Source organism: Coenobita brevimanus, chromosome 78 (assembly GCF_032717465.1).
Source record: "Coenobita brevimanus isolate Jiangsu-jjx chromosome 78, ASM3271746v2, whole genome shotgun sequence".
NCBI lineage: Eukaryota > Metazoa > Arthropoda > Malacostraca > Decapoda > Coenobitidae > Coenobita > Coenobita brevimanus.
Genome location: NC_137031.1, coordinates 24673569 through 24686994, shown reverse-complemented (window position 1 = coordinate 24686994; position 13426 = coordinate 24673569). Strand labels below are relative to the sequence as shown.

Sequence of the window (13426 nt, the reverse complement as noted above, 5' to 3'; positions counted from 1 at the left end):
GAAGAAGACACAGAATAAGTGCACACTTTTTTATTGCATTTTCCCATAAATTATAATATACAAACAATTATTGCAAAAGGAAAAAGATCCATGAATGACTTATGGCACAAAATATAAATCTGCATATGGCGCTAAATATATTCTAAAATGTAATACTTAAGCTTCGTGAGCAATATTGTACAAGTTCTGTAGTAGTAGTAGTAGTAGTAGTAGCAGTAACCCTTGCTGATATAAATATGAACCCAGTGGACTGCAGGCTGAAATTTCCCCTCTCCTGCAGTCCACCATCCTACTCTCTGGTGGATGGGGAGGGAGCTGAGGGACTTTTGTATAACCAGGCAGCTCAACCGCCCCGTTATATCAGTGCCACCCCATGAAGGCTTCCCTTCCCAGCACCTAGCATATAAGAAATAGATCCTAGCGTTAGATTAGCCTGTCAGTACAACATCTTTATCTATTACTCTTTGCTACTTCCCGAAACTTATTTTCACTGAGAGAGCCTGAAGAAGGTCAGAGAGATGCTTCAGAGAGACGTTTCGAGCGGGTGGGGTTCAAAGAGACTCTTCAGAGAGACGTTTCGAGCTGGTGGGTCTCAAATAGATGCTTCAGAGAGATATTTCGAACTTTTGAGGTTCAGATTTCGAATTTAGGATAGACATTTGAACTAAAGTAGACCAGAGAGATGTCTGAGAAAGACTTCTTCGGAATTTTAAGGTTCAGATATCGAATTTGATGAGGGTGTTCGGTCTGGGTGGGGTCGGATGTAAGCTTACCAAATTCTTTCGATAAGAGAGAGATTTCTTGGAATGGGTAAGCCGTCTTGAGGTAGCGAAATGAATTACAGCAAGACATGATCGTAGAATAAGGCCATCACTCTTCACCAGTCCATGTATTTCTCCATACACTTTGAAGATAACTAGTGCCTAGGATCATTGGAAGAGATGGGAAAATACTGAGAGGGAGGAGAGCATGGAGGATACATTACAACCAGGTCATCTTTCACTCATACTATCAGTCTTCCTCAGCGTCTAGGCAGGAGCTATCTCTGTTATATTTAGAAGTAAGTGGCCTAATACTTACAAACATCAAAATGTTAAGCAGGAAATATGTTTCTCATTTCAGGCAAGAGTTTAAATAGACAGCACTGATTTAGAGATTAATTTGAAAAATATGCAATTATCCCTTTGACCAAATGCATATAGAATGAAAGAAATGAGAACTGGGAATAGGCTGATATCTGGCGGGGAAAAATTGAAAATATTATTAGACGATAGCAAAAATCTCCTGAATGGTGAGTAATAAAAATTATATATCCCTTTTCATTTACAAATATTGGCCCCACATTTTTATAACATCAAAATAGACCATCTCAAGACAAAATTTTAAGTGCATTGCTTAGATCTGAACTAGAAATTTTATGCAGTCAAAGGAATATCTTTTTAGGGCATAAATTTAAGGAGCCCTTTAGGTAAATTAGTAAATCATGAAGTAGGCTACCATTAAGAATATAGTTTTTAAAAAGGAGTTAAACGTTTTCTAATATTAATGAGAGAACAGACAGCCAAATAAATAAATTATGTTAAGGCAGAATTTTGAATATTATCCCTAAGTTTGATGGTAAAAAAAAAAAAAAAAAAAAGGAAAAAAATGACTGCCGTATTGACATCAGAATAATATATAAAAAAAACTATTAGATTGCAAATTTTGAAAGAATATAGGCTATTAATGAAAACTGTATATATAAATTTAAAAACATATTCAAACCAAATTTAAATATATTACATGAATTTGGCCTGAAATATTAATCTTTGATGTGAATAACGTAAGCATATCCAGAAGACACTAAGTAATCATTGACACCTTGACCTCGTGACCTTTGACCTGTTACGTGCACCTCGCTAGCTCAACCCGGCTGCTAATTAGGCTTCACTTGACGCTTTTTCTCAGCTGGTAGGCAGTACTGAGTCAGATCTGAGGAACAGGGTAGTCTTAACTCTTTCACTGCTAGACTTCAGATGGGGAAAACCGTCTATATATCCCAGTGGTTTGAGCTAGGGAGACGTGAAGGACTTTCTTCTTGCTCTCCATACGATTTTATGCGGCTGGGGAGGAAGACGCGGAGCTGGGGGGATTAGATAAAGCCTTCCCCAACCTCCCCGAATACACCAAGTCCATCCAAAGCTGAATAAAATCGTCTGAGGGCAGCTGAAATGAACTGAAAAAATAATCCTACTGAGGGGTAAGTGAAGACGGATTTTCGCCCCTGAAGGCATCTGAAATAAATTCAAAAATCGTCTTCCCACTGAGAGGTTGATAGAGACGATTTTCCCCCTTTACAACTGAGAAAAAACATCTTAAGTTAGCAGTGAACATTAGTAGTAGCAGCGGAAGGCAAAGGGTTTTATAATTTTCTGTTCAGACGGTTTTTTCAGGTCTGGAGTTCAGTCATGGGCAGTATTCTCGGTTAAGGAAGCTCCCTAACACCGTTTCCCATGCGACTTATTTTGTGTATTATACATTACTGTCCTATCCGGTGGTCCATAAACCCTTCCAATATCGCCATACTCTGCATGGATAACGTGCTAGAGGATATTACGCAGCCATATCCAAAAAATAAATCACTAAGGAAGAGGTGTTAGGGAGCTTCCTTATGAGTCCAAGGTTCGTATTCTCGGCAGTTAAGACAGCTCCCTAACACCTCTTCCTCACAGATTTATTTTTCAGAATGACTTAAGTAACAGGAAGGCAAAGTGTATTCAGCAAAATATATCACTTAGGAACAGTTGTTAGGGAGTACCTTACCCGACGAGAAGGCAGCCCAAGCCTCCCTTAACCCCTTCAGCCCGAGAAATCCCTCTAAGCTGAGAATAACCGTCTGAAAGTCGCAAAAATGTGAAGAATCCAACACAAGTGAAATTAATTAGCATCTTACCTGTCTAGTCTACCTGGCACCTACCTGTAAATAATTATATTTTATTTATATTATTTATATAGAAATTTATATATACATCTATAGGGCAATAATTTATATAGATTACTATTAAAAGCTGGGAGTTTGGTATAGCCCGTTAGTTATAACGTTACCGTTACCGTTGATTGCACCGTTACCGTTGATCGCACCGTTACCGTTGATTACTCGATTACCGTTACCGTTGATCGCACCGTTACCGTTTATTGCAACGTTACCGTTGATTACTCGATTACCGTTACCGTTTGTGTAGCCGTTACCGTTGGTTACTCCGTTACCGTTGATTGCACCGTTGTCATTTGTATACCCATTTGTGTAGACGTTGCCGTTGACAGCTCCATTACCGTTGATTGCCCCGTTACCGTTGATTGCCCCGTTACCGTTGATTGCCCCGTTACCTTTGATTGCACCGTTACCGTTTGTGTAACCGTTGATGTAGCCGTTTCCGTTGCCATTAACGTTGATTAGGCCGTTTCTGTTGACACCGTTGCCAATGATGGCTCCGTTACTGTTGCGACGCCCGTAACTGTAACCATTACCGTTGATACCGTTACCATTCACACCATTTCCATAGCCATTACCGTTGATACCGTTACCATTGATACCGTTACCGTTGATCCCGTTACCGTTAATACCGTTGTTACCGTTACCATTTACACCATTACCGTAACCATTTCCGTTTATGCCGTTACCGTTTATACCATTACCATTCACACCATAACCGTTACCATTGATGCCGATACCGTTGACACCGTTACCGTTGATGTTTCCATAGCCATTACCGTTTATTCTATTACCGCTAATACCGTTGAAAACGATACCATTTACACCATTACCATAACCATTACCGTTGATGCCGTTACCATTGATACCGTTACCGCTGACACCGTTACCGTTGATGCCGTTACCGTTGACACCGTTACCATTGATGCCGTTACCGTTGACACCGTTACCGTTGATACCGTTACCGTTGACACCGTTGCCGTTGACGAGTCCAATATTGGCGTTGAGACCATAGAAACTGGGAGCGGTGGCACAGTCGAAGTTGTACCACCAGTCACACACAAAGTACTGTTGGTTGAAAACAGTACCGTTGGGACAAAGGAAGGAATCCATACGTCCATCAGCTTGGCAGATGTGGAAGACCTGTGGAGATAGTAGTAGTAGTAGTAGTGGTGGTGGTGGTAGTAGTAATAGTGTGGAAAACCTATGGAAATAGTGTAGTAGTAGTAGTAGGAGTGTGGAAGACCTGTGGAGACAGTAGTAGTAGTAGTAGTAGGTAGTAGTAGTAGTAGTAGTAGCAGTAGTGGTGGTGGTGGTGATGGTGGTAGTGGAGGTGGTGGTGGTAGTAGTAACAGTGTGGAAGACCTGTAGATACAGTGTAGTAATAGTCACAGTAGTAGTAACGGTGCTTGTGGAGGTGGTAGTGGTGGAAATAGTAGTAGTAGTAGTAGTAGTAGTAGTGGTAGAACTATAAATGTAGTAGTAGCAGTAGTAGTGGGAGGAGGAGAAAAAGAACAAGAACAAGAAATAGTCGTAACAGTAGTATTAGAGGCAGTAGTAGTAGAAACAGCAGCAGCAGTAGTAGTAGTATGGAAGATGAAGAAGAAGAAGAAGGAGGAGGAAGAGAAGAAGAGAGAGGAGAATAAGTAGTAGTAATAGTAGCAGACTAGTAGTGGTAGTGGAAGAAGAAAAAGAAGCAGTAGTAGTAGTAGAAATCGGTAAGGAAGAAGCCCCAGTCATCACCTTCGGCATACCGGAAGATGGCATTAAGAGGTAATTAGGTAGGTCAGGGAGAACGACCGTACTGTTTAGAAATCAAGGCTGAAGATGCAAGAGAAAGTTGATATATACGTGTCATGACTGCGAACTTTCTGCATGATTTTAAGATTAGTGTCATTCGTGGATGAGACGCAGTTTTCACCAAGGGGAGGCTGATTTAAGGCCAAAGTGTGAGAGAAGTGGATGTTTTTTAGTAAGTTTGCTCATTTCTTTCATTTTCAATGCCCGAAGACTTAAGGCTATGTTGGAAAGTTGTTTTTTTTTGTGATCTATTTATAGATTTCACCAAAGCGAGCATTGTTTGTGGCCAAAGTGAGGGAGAATGGAATGTCTTTAAGTAGGTTAGCTCACTTCTTTCACATCCCAATGATCAAGGACTTCAGAATGTATTGGAAAATACTTTTGGTGTAATTTGTGGGATCATTTTGAACTCAGGTGGAACTGGACATAAGGCAGTTTTTGGTGTCTTCATCTCCTCAAAATCTGTCCTATGAGAGGCAAAATGCTAACTCATAGAAGCAGATCTTCATTTGAAAGCAAGCTCCTCTAACCACAACGAATAGGAGTGAAACCTGCTCAATTTTACCCCAATGATGAGAAGCAAACGTCCTACATCCCAGATAGTTATTAAAATTGAATGATATTTTTACTTTCCTTCTCGTGATAGCTTATTATAGCCTAACCTACCCTGGGTGTAATGTCAGCCTGGTAATCATGGACCTGTGTATTGGTGTAGCTAACCCGGGTGTAATGAAGGAACTGGCTAAATATACACATCCTAGACAGTAAGCATAATAGTGTACCCTCTTGCTACACCCAGATTGCAGGGCATTGTTGGTGTAGGAAAATTGGAAAATTGGAAAGATGTATTGGCGCTCCTATACCCAGTGTAGTGAAAAGGCTAGCTAAATACCATGAAGAACTCCCATAAGTATATAGTACCATGAAGTGCATAATGGTATCGTGAAGGGGTCTAGCCTAAGATACTACCATGAAAAAGCCTTAGTACCGTGAAGGAATGCACAGATGGATCGTGAAGGGGCTAACCTCAATAACTACCATGGAGACCTACCATGGTATAGTACCATGAAGGAGTATATAAAGGAATCAACAGTATACACAATGGTAATAAGTTGCATTCATCCTTACCTGACAGACATGGTTGCAGTGTCTGGGAAGGTGAATGTAGTGAAGTAATGGACTGAGTAACTATTATAATGGATGTGAGGGGTCGTATTGTGACAGATTTCGTTCCCCATCTTCCTCAGCTATTTATTTTGCCTCTTGTAGCTATGAGCCTTCATGAGCATCAATAGTAGATCTTAAAACCTTATTAGTAATGTATGAGGGAATATTATGATGCAGTAGGTTAAATAAATTGATCAAAAAGAAGTCTTAATGAAGCATGACATCAAGCCTGAGGTAGGATGTGAAGGTAAGAGTAGAGTACTGTGTGTTGGAGCAGGTGAACCCCGTGGACTGCAGGACTGTACTATGATACATGAAGACTTACACAGTAGATACAGTGCCAGGATATAATATCTCACATATTTTCACCTGACGTCCGGCCTCGTATGGTATACTTACTGATACCGGCGTGCTGCGTGGGATAGTCCACGCCTGCAACGCCGCCCCCCGCGATGGCAGAGCTCAACGCGGTGATGGGGTCCACGAAGCCGTTGATCCCATTACCGTTGATGCCGTTGATTCCGTTACCATTGATACCACTGATCCTGTTGATGCTGTTACCATTGAGACCGTTTGTGAAGCCATTACCGATGACTTAACTGTCATGAAGACCTAAGAGTGTAGATACAGTGCCAGGACTTACACAGTAGATACGTGCCACAGAACAGTATCTTACAGTATTCTCACCTAACATCCAGCTTCCAGGGCGGAGTCAACATAACTTCCGGGTACCTGTGTGTTGGAGCAGGTAAACCCGGTAGACTGCAGGACTGTACTTGTGATACCTGAGGACTTACACAGTAGATACGGTGCCACAAAACAGTAAATCACCGTAACTTCTCACCTGACATCCAGCTTCCGGGGTGGCGTCGGCATAATATCCGGGCACCTGTGTGTTAGCGCAGGTGAAGCCGGTCAGCGGGACGGAGGCGAGGATGGGATAGTCCACGCCTGCAACGCCGCCCCCCGCGATGGCAGAGCTCAACGCGGTGATGGGGTCCACGAAGCCGTTGATCCCATTACCGTTGATGCCGTTGATTCCGTTACCATTGATACCACTGATCCTGTTGATGCTGTTACCATTGAGACCGTTTGTGAAGCCATTACCGATGCTTGTTCTACCGTTTCCGTTGATGGCACCGTTTCCGTTAGCGTACCCATTGCCGCTGATTGGACCGTTACCGTTGATGGCACCGTTTCCGTTAGCGTACCCATTACCGTTGATTGGACCGTTACCGTTGACTGCACCGTTACCGTTGATTGCTCCATTGCCATTGATGACACCGTTGCCATTACCGTTGACAGCTCCGTTGCCGTAAGAGTAACCATTACCATACACAGCTCCATTACCGTTGATTGCACCGTTACCATTGATTGCTCCATTGCCATTACCGTTGATAATTCCGTTACCGTTGGTGTAGCCATTACCGTTAACGTTGATGAGTCCGTTACCGTTGATTGCCCCATTACCGTTGACTGCTCCTTTACTGTTGACTGCACCATTACCGTTGACTGCACCATTACCGTTGATTGCTCCATTACCGTTGACTGCTCCGTTACCGTTGATTGCTCCATTACCGTTGACTGCACCATTACCGTTGACTGCTCCGTTACCGTTGACTGCTCCATTACCGTTGACTGCACCATTACCGTTGACTGCACCATTACCGTTGACTGCTCCGTTACCGTTGACTGCTCCGTTACCGTTGACTGCTCCGTTACCGTTGACTGCACCATTACCGTTGACTGCTCCGTTACCGTTGACTGCTCCGTTACCGTTGACTGCACCATTACCGTTGGGTAGTCCATTTCCGTTACCAATACCGTAAGAATAACCGTTACCGTTCCCATTAATTGCCCCGTTACCATTGATTGCCCCGTTACCGTTGACTGCTCCATTACCGTTGACTGCACCATTACCGTTGATTACTCCGTTTCCGTTACCAATACCGTAAAAATAACCGTTACCATTACCATTGATTGCCGAGTTACCGTTACCATGGATTGGCCCGTTACCGTTACCGTTGTTTGCCCCGTTACTGATGATTGCTCCATTACCGTTGATTGCTCCGTTTCCGTTACCAATGCCGTAAGAATAGCCGTTACCGTTAATTACTCCGTTACCATTACCGTTGATTGCTCCGTTACCGTTGATTACACCATTACCGTTACCGTTAGTATAGCCGTTACCGTTGATTACACCGTTGCCGTTAGTATAGCCGTTACCGTTGATTGCTCCGTTACCGTTGCCGTTAGTATAGCCGTTACCGTTGATTACACCGTTACCGTTGCCGTTAGTATAGCCGTTACCGTTGATTGCTCCGTTACCGTTGCCGTTAGTATAACCGTTACCGTTGATTACACCGTTACCGTTGCCGTTAGTATAGCCGTTACCGTTGATTGCTCCGTTACCGTTGATTACTCCGTTACCGTTGCCGTTAGTATAACCGTTACCGTTGATTACACCGTTACCGTTGCCGTTAGTATAGCCGTTACCGTTGATTGCTCCGTTACCGTTGCCGTTAGTATAACCGTTACCGTTGATTACACCGTTACCGTTGCCGTTAGTATAGCCGTTACCGTTGATTACTCCGTTACCGTTGATTACTCCGTTATCATTACCGTTGATTGCTCCGTTACCAATGGTTGCTCCATTACCGTTAAGGCCACTGCCGTTTGCGCCATAATCGTTAACATTACCGTTGCCATTTCCGTTGATCCCGTTGATTCCGTTGCCGTTTCCGTTGATTCCGTTACCGTTGCTTGGCGGTAGGTAGGTTTTCTGAGCCAGACACGCTCCCAACAGGGCTGAGAGAGAGAGTTAAAAAAGTAATTAACAATGCTAAATATACGAAAAATATAATTATTATTATTATTATTATTATTATTATTATTATTATAGTAGTTGTAGTAGTAGTAGGTGAACTGTATTAGGAAGGTTTGTTTTGATCTTCGCAATATAATTCCCCAATGGATGGAGGTGATTTTGTGCAAAAAAAAAAAAGTAGTCGTCGTCGTCGTCGTCGTCGTCGTAGTAGTAGTAGTAGTAGTAGTAATAGTAATAGTAGTAGTAGAAGTAGTAATAGTAATGGTAGTAGTAGAAGTAGTAGTAGTAGTAATAGTAGTAGTAGTAGTAGTAGTAGTAGTAGTAATAGTAGTAGTAGTAGTAATAGTAGCAGTAGTAGTAGTTGTAGTAGTAGTAGTAGTAGCAGTAGTAGTAGTAGTAGTAGTAGTAGTAGTAGTCGTAGTAATAGTAATAGTAGTAGTAGAAGTAGTAGTAGTAGTAATAGTAGTAGTAGTAGTAGTAGTAGTAGTAGTAGTAGTAGTAGTAATAGTAGTAGTAGTAGCAGCAGTAGAAGTAGTAGTAGTTGTAGTAGTAGTAGTAGTAGCAGTAGTAGTAGTAGTAGTAGTAGTAGTAGTAGTAGTAGTAGTAGTAGTAGTAATAGTAATGGTAGTAGTAGTAGTAGTAGTAGTAATAGTAATGGTAGTAGTAGTAGTAGCAGTAGTAGTAGTAGTAGTAGTAGTAGTAATAGTAGTAGTAGTAATAGTAATGGTAGTAGTAGTAGTAGTAGTAGTGGTGGTGGTGGTAGTAGTAGTGGTAATAGTAATAGTAGTAGTAGTAGTAGTAGTAATAGTAGTAGTAGTAGAGGTCAGGTACTGAAAGGCGTCTGGCCATAGAGAAACAGATCAATAGATATTATACCTAAGCCGTCTGGCGATAGGTAGATAGATAGATAATTAGGGCGTCTGGCGATAGATAGAGAGGATATTGAGAACGTCTGGCTATAGATTGATAGAGATGGTATAGGGCGTCTGGCAATAGAGATGCTGCGTAGGGCGTCTGGTAATAGATAGATAGCAATGAAACTATATGGTGTCTGGCAATAGATAAATAGATAAATAGGTTGATAAACAGAATTAAACTGAACTTCACAACTCCTCACTATAAATATCCCCCTCCAAAAAAGAAAAAGAAAATGAAAAGAAAAAAGATGTCGAGAGCAAGGAAGATGGTCCAGCTAAATGTATTTCTAAATATTTTAAATTCTCGTCTAAAAGTCCTTCAGGCTACTGTGAGTACAAGCTGGATGTGCTAAATGTACTACCGCTTCCCCTAAGACCAGGAACAAGTGCGCACGAGTGGACATCCCCTCCCAGTGGCCAGGAACAAGTTCGCACGAGTGTACATCCCCTCCCAGTGGCCAGGAACAAGTGCGCACGAGTGTACATCCCCTCCCAGTGGCCAGGAACAAGTTCGCTCGAGTGAACATCCCCTCCCAGTGGCCAGGAACAAGTTCGCACGAGTGAACATCCCCTCCCAGTGGCCAGGAACAAGTGAGCGCGAGTTTACATCCCCCTCCCGTGACCCCGAACAATTGTGCTCGCTTGTACATCCTCAGAAACAGTTGAGCGTGAGTGTAGTTCTTCCCCCTCCCCTCCACCACCACTACAGTTACCACCTCGCATTTAAGTGGCTGGATTGACCCGGAAGAGTGGCTTAACTAGGAACAGTGAAATGGCTGTCTGTCGTTGTGGTCGGGGGGGGTAATAGAGACGCCTAGGGAGTCTTGTGTCCTGTCCACTCACACACAAAGTCAAGCTGAAAAAACATAGAGGGTTAGAGCTAGCTTATTTTAGAGTTAGAGCTGGGTTAGGTTTGGCTTATACAGTATAACAGCTAATAAGAACATATATATCATTATAGTAACAGGTATATTTTTGGATGCTACCTAAAGGTAATATATAACTGAAGCAATATTTAATTATAAACTTAACGAGTCCAAGTACAAAGAAAAGTATGGCATATATTATCGCTATATTTGAAAATACACTGTACAGTCTTACATGTAAAATATATTATGCTTATCTCCCTATCTATCTGCCTGTCTACCTATCTATCTATCTAAACATTAATCCATTTTCTTACCAGCAAATATCAGCTGCCTCGTTATCTTAGCCATGTCTTCTTCGAGGACGACTTAAGGGTAAACTAAAGCTCAAGATGGAGAACCAGCCACCAGTGTAGGCAATTAATGGAATAGGGAGCTCTGGGGAGAGGAGCAGGTAGTTGTGATAGGAGAGGAGGGGAGCTGAAGACTATGCCTGGAAAGGAGAGCGAGCGCCTTATATACTGACTGTGAGAACCTCGACAGTGACGCAATACCTCTCAGTGGAGGGAAAGGAGGGAAGATGGGGTGGAGGGAGGGAGAGAGGAAGGGCAAAGTATAAAGGAGGAATGAAAGCAAGTACTGACAACACGATAGATAAACAGGGCTGGATAGATAGAAGAAGGGAAAGATTGAGGGCAATAGATAAAGGAGGAATGAGGACAAGGACTGATAACGATAGATAAACAGGACTGGACAGATAGAAGGAGGGAAAGACAGAGGGCAATAGATAAAAAAGGAATGAGAGCAAATATTGATAACAAAATGGATGGAGTGAAGAGGAATGGGAAAGACAGAGAGCAAAGGGGAATGAAAAATGGAAAGCAAGATTGGATAATGGCTGAGGTTAAGAAATAGGAGAATTTGGTTAATGGCAGGAGAGAGAGAGAGAGAGAGAGAGAGAGAGAGAGAGAGAGAGAGAGAGAGAGAGAAATAGAGGAAGGCAGAAAATAAAGCAAAATCAAGAACATGAACAACAAGATAAAATAGTGTTACTTTGATAAGGAGAGTATTTTTCAGTTACTTTGAGAGACAGGATACTTTGCAGTCACACTGATTGGCTTAGAATACTTTGCATGTCTAGAAGTAATATATACATGTAGTACATATTACATCTTAGTTTATTTAGTGTTATTAATAGCACATTGATACAGAAATAGTTTGCCTCAATATTATGCAAGAAATTACACGAAGGCCTCCAGCACTGTGAGGGGTAAAGATTTTTTTTTATTTTTTTTTTTCCAGTTCATTAAAGTCAATAGGTTTTAGTCGGAACAGAATACAGAGTTCCAGACTCGCTTACTTCCATATAGCACACCTCTTGGCTCTCAGAATTCATTTATTTCCCCGAACTGCCTCTCTTTGCAACTCGCTTCCCCAGATCAGTTTCCCCCCAAACTTCGACCTACAGGACCTCAAATCCACCTGTTACAGATTTTTTAATGAATGGAGGACACCTGTATTCTGGTATATGGATTCTTTACGTTTGTTTCTCCTTCCCCTATTTATCTTTTGTAAAATATATATATATATATATATATATATATATATATATATATATATATATATATATATATATATATATATATATATATATATATATATATATATATATAAAATGGGCCTTTTTTTTTAAAGTGTGCCTATGATGTCTGATTTTGAGCTGAGGATAGGGATAGCAAAACAAGATAGCCTCCCTCATAGATGATGATGATGACGATGATGGTAGTGGTAGTGATGATGCTGATGAAGGTGATGATGACAGTGCTGGTAGTCGTAATGATGATGATTATATTGATGAAGATGCTAATGATGATAATGATGACGATGATGAAGGTCTGAAAGTGCGAGAAGTGGAAGATTAACACAACCAATGAAATGCATAAACAGAGGACGCCAAGGATGAACAGAAAATGGAACCGAGATTTGCATATTAACGAAAGTAATTTGCAAGATTGACAAATAGGGAAGTGATAGATGGAGCGATAGACAGAGAAACAAGGCCTAACTATACTCGTTTCACCCTGACTTAGCCTAAACTTGCCATCTCTCCATCTTGAATTGTTTTGTTTACACTGAGAACAAAGTATAAGTGACAGAAGAAGTATAAGTGACATAACTAGCGATGGTGTTTTGTTTCCCTGGTTGGCCTAAGTTGTGGAGTTTATAGCAATAGATTAAAGCTACAGTAGATAACGGTACTAGTCACGAAGAAGTACTGTGGAATGGATGTAGAATCGTAGTAATATATATTACTATATAAATTGGCAACAAAACAACCACAACAACAAGAGAGAGACGAAAATCCTGGCATAAACTGAGAGGCGAAAATCAACTATAGTGCACTCATTTTAACTTGGCCTAATATTTTTCCTCCCTTTGCAGCTTATTTTCTTTAGTTCAGGGTCAGAATAAGGCAGTACTGAGGCTCTACATTCTTCCCACTGCACTTCTTCGTGACTATACTCCTCTTCTCTAACTACGCCTAAAATTTCCATCTCTCCATCTTGAATGCTGAATTGTAGCAATAGATTAACACGAGATTATGATGCTATACTCTTTTCACCTTAACTTGGCCCAGATTTATCGCCCTGTTGCACCATATTGTATTTCCACTTGTGCTCTACATCTATTCCACAGCACTTCTTCGTGACTAGCATCATATTCTAATATTGATGTCTTTCTACAGCTCAGTTCGAGATGGCAGAAAGGCAGTTTTTTTTTTTTTTTTAATCTCCTATAGTTCATTCATTTTTACTTGGTTCAGATTTTCGTCCTTTTCGCAACCTGTTTCCCTTAGCTCATTTTCAGAAGCTACTAA

At 41.4% G+C, this 13426-nt stretch overlaps 1 protein-coding gene across 1 annotated transcript; it reads right to left on the bottom strand.

Moving 5' to 3' along the window:
• Positions 1-3040: 3040 nt before the first annotated feature.
• LOC145408755 (uncharacterized) lies at positions 3041-10899 on the bottom strand. The gene is made up of 5 exons (XM_080279410.1): positions 10866-10899; positions 8099-8746; positions 7096-7846; positions 6783-6942; positions 3041-4114 (listed from the first exon to the last, which is right to left on the bottom strand). The coding sequence occupies exons 1-5, from the start codon at positions 10897-10899 to the stop codon at positions 3041-3043; spliced, it is 2667 nt and encodes an 888-aa protein (XP_080135536.1).
• Between the last annotated feature and the right edge of the window lie 2527 nt (positions 10900-13426).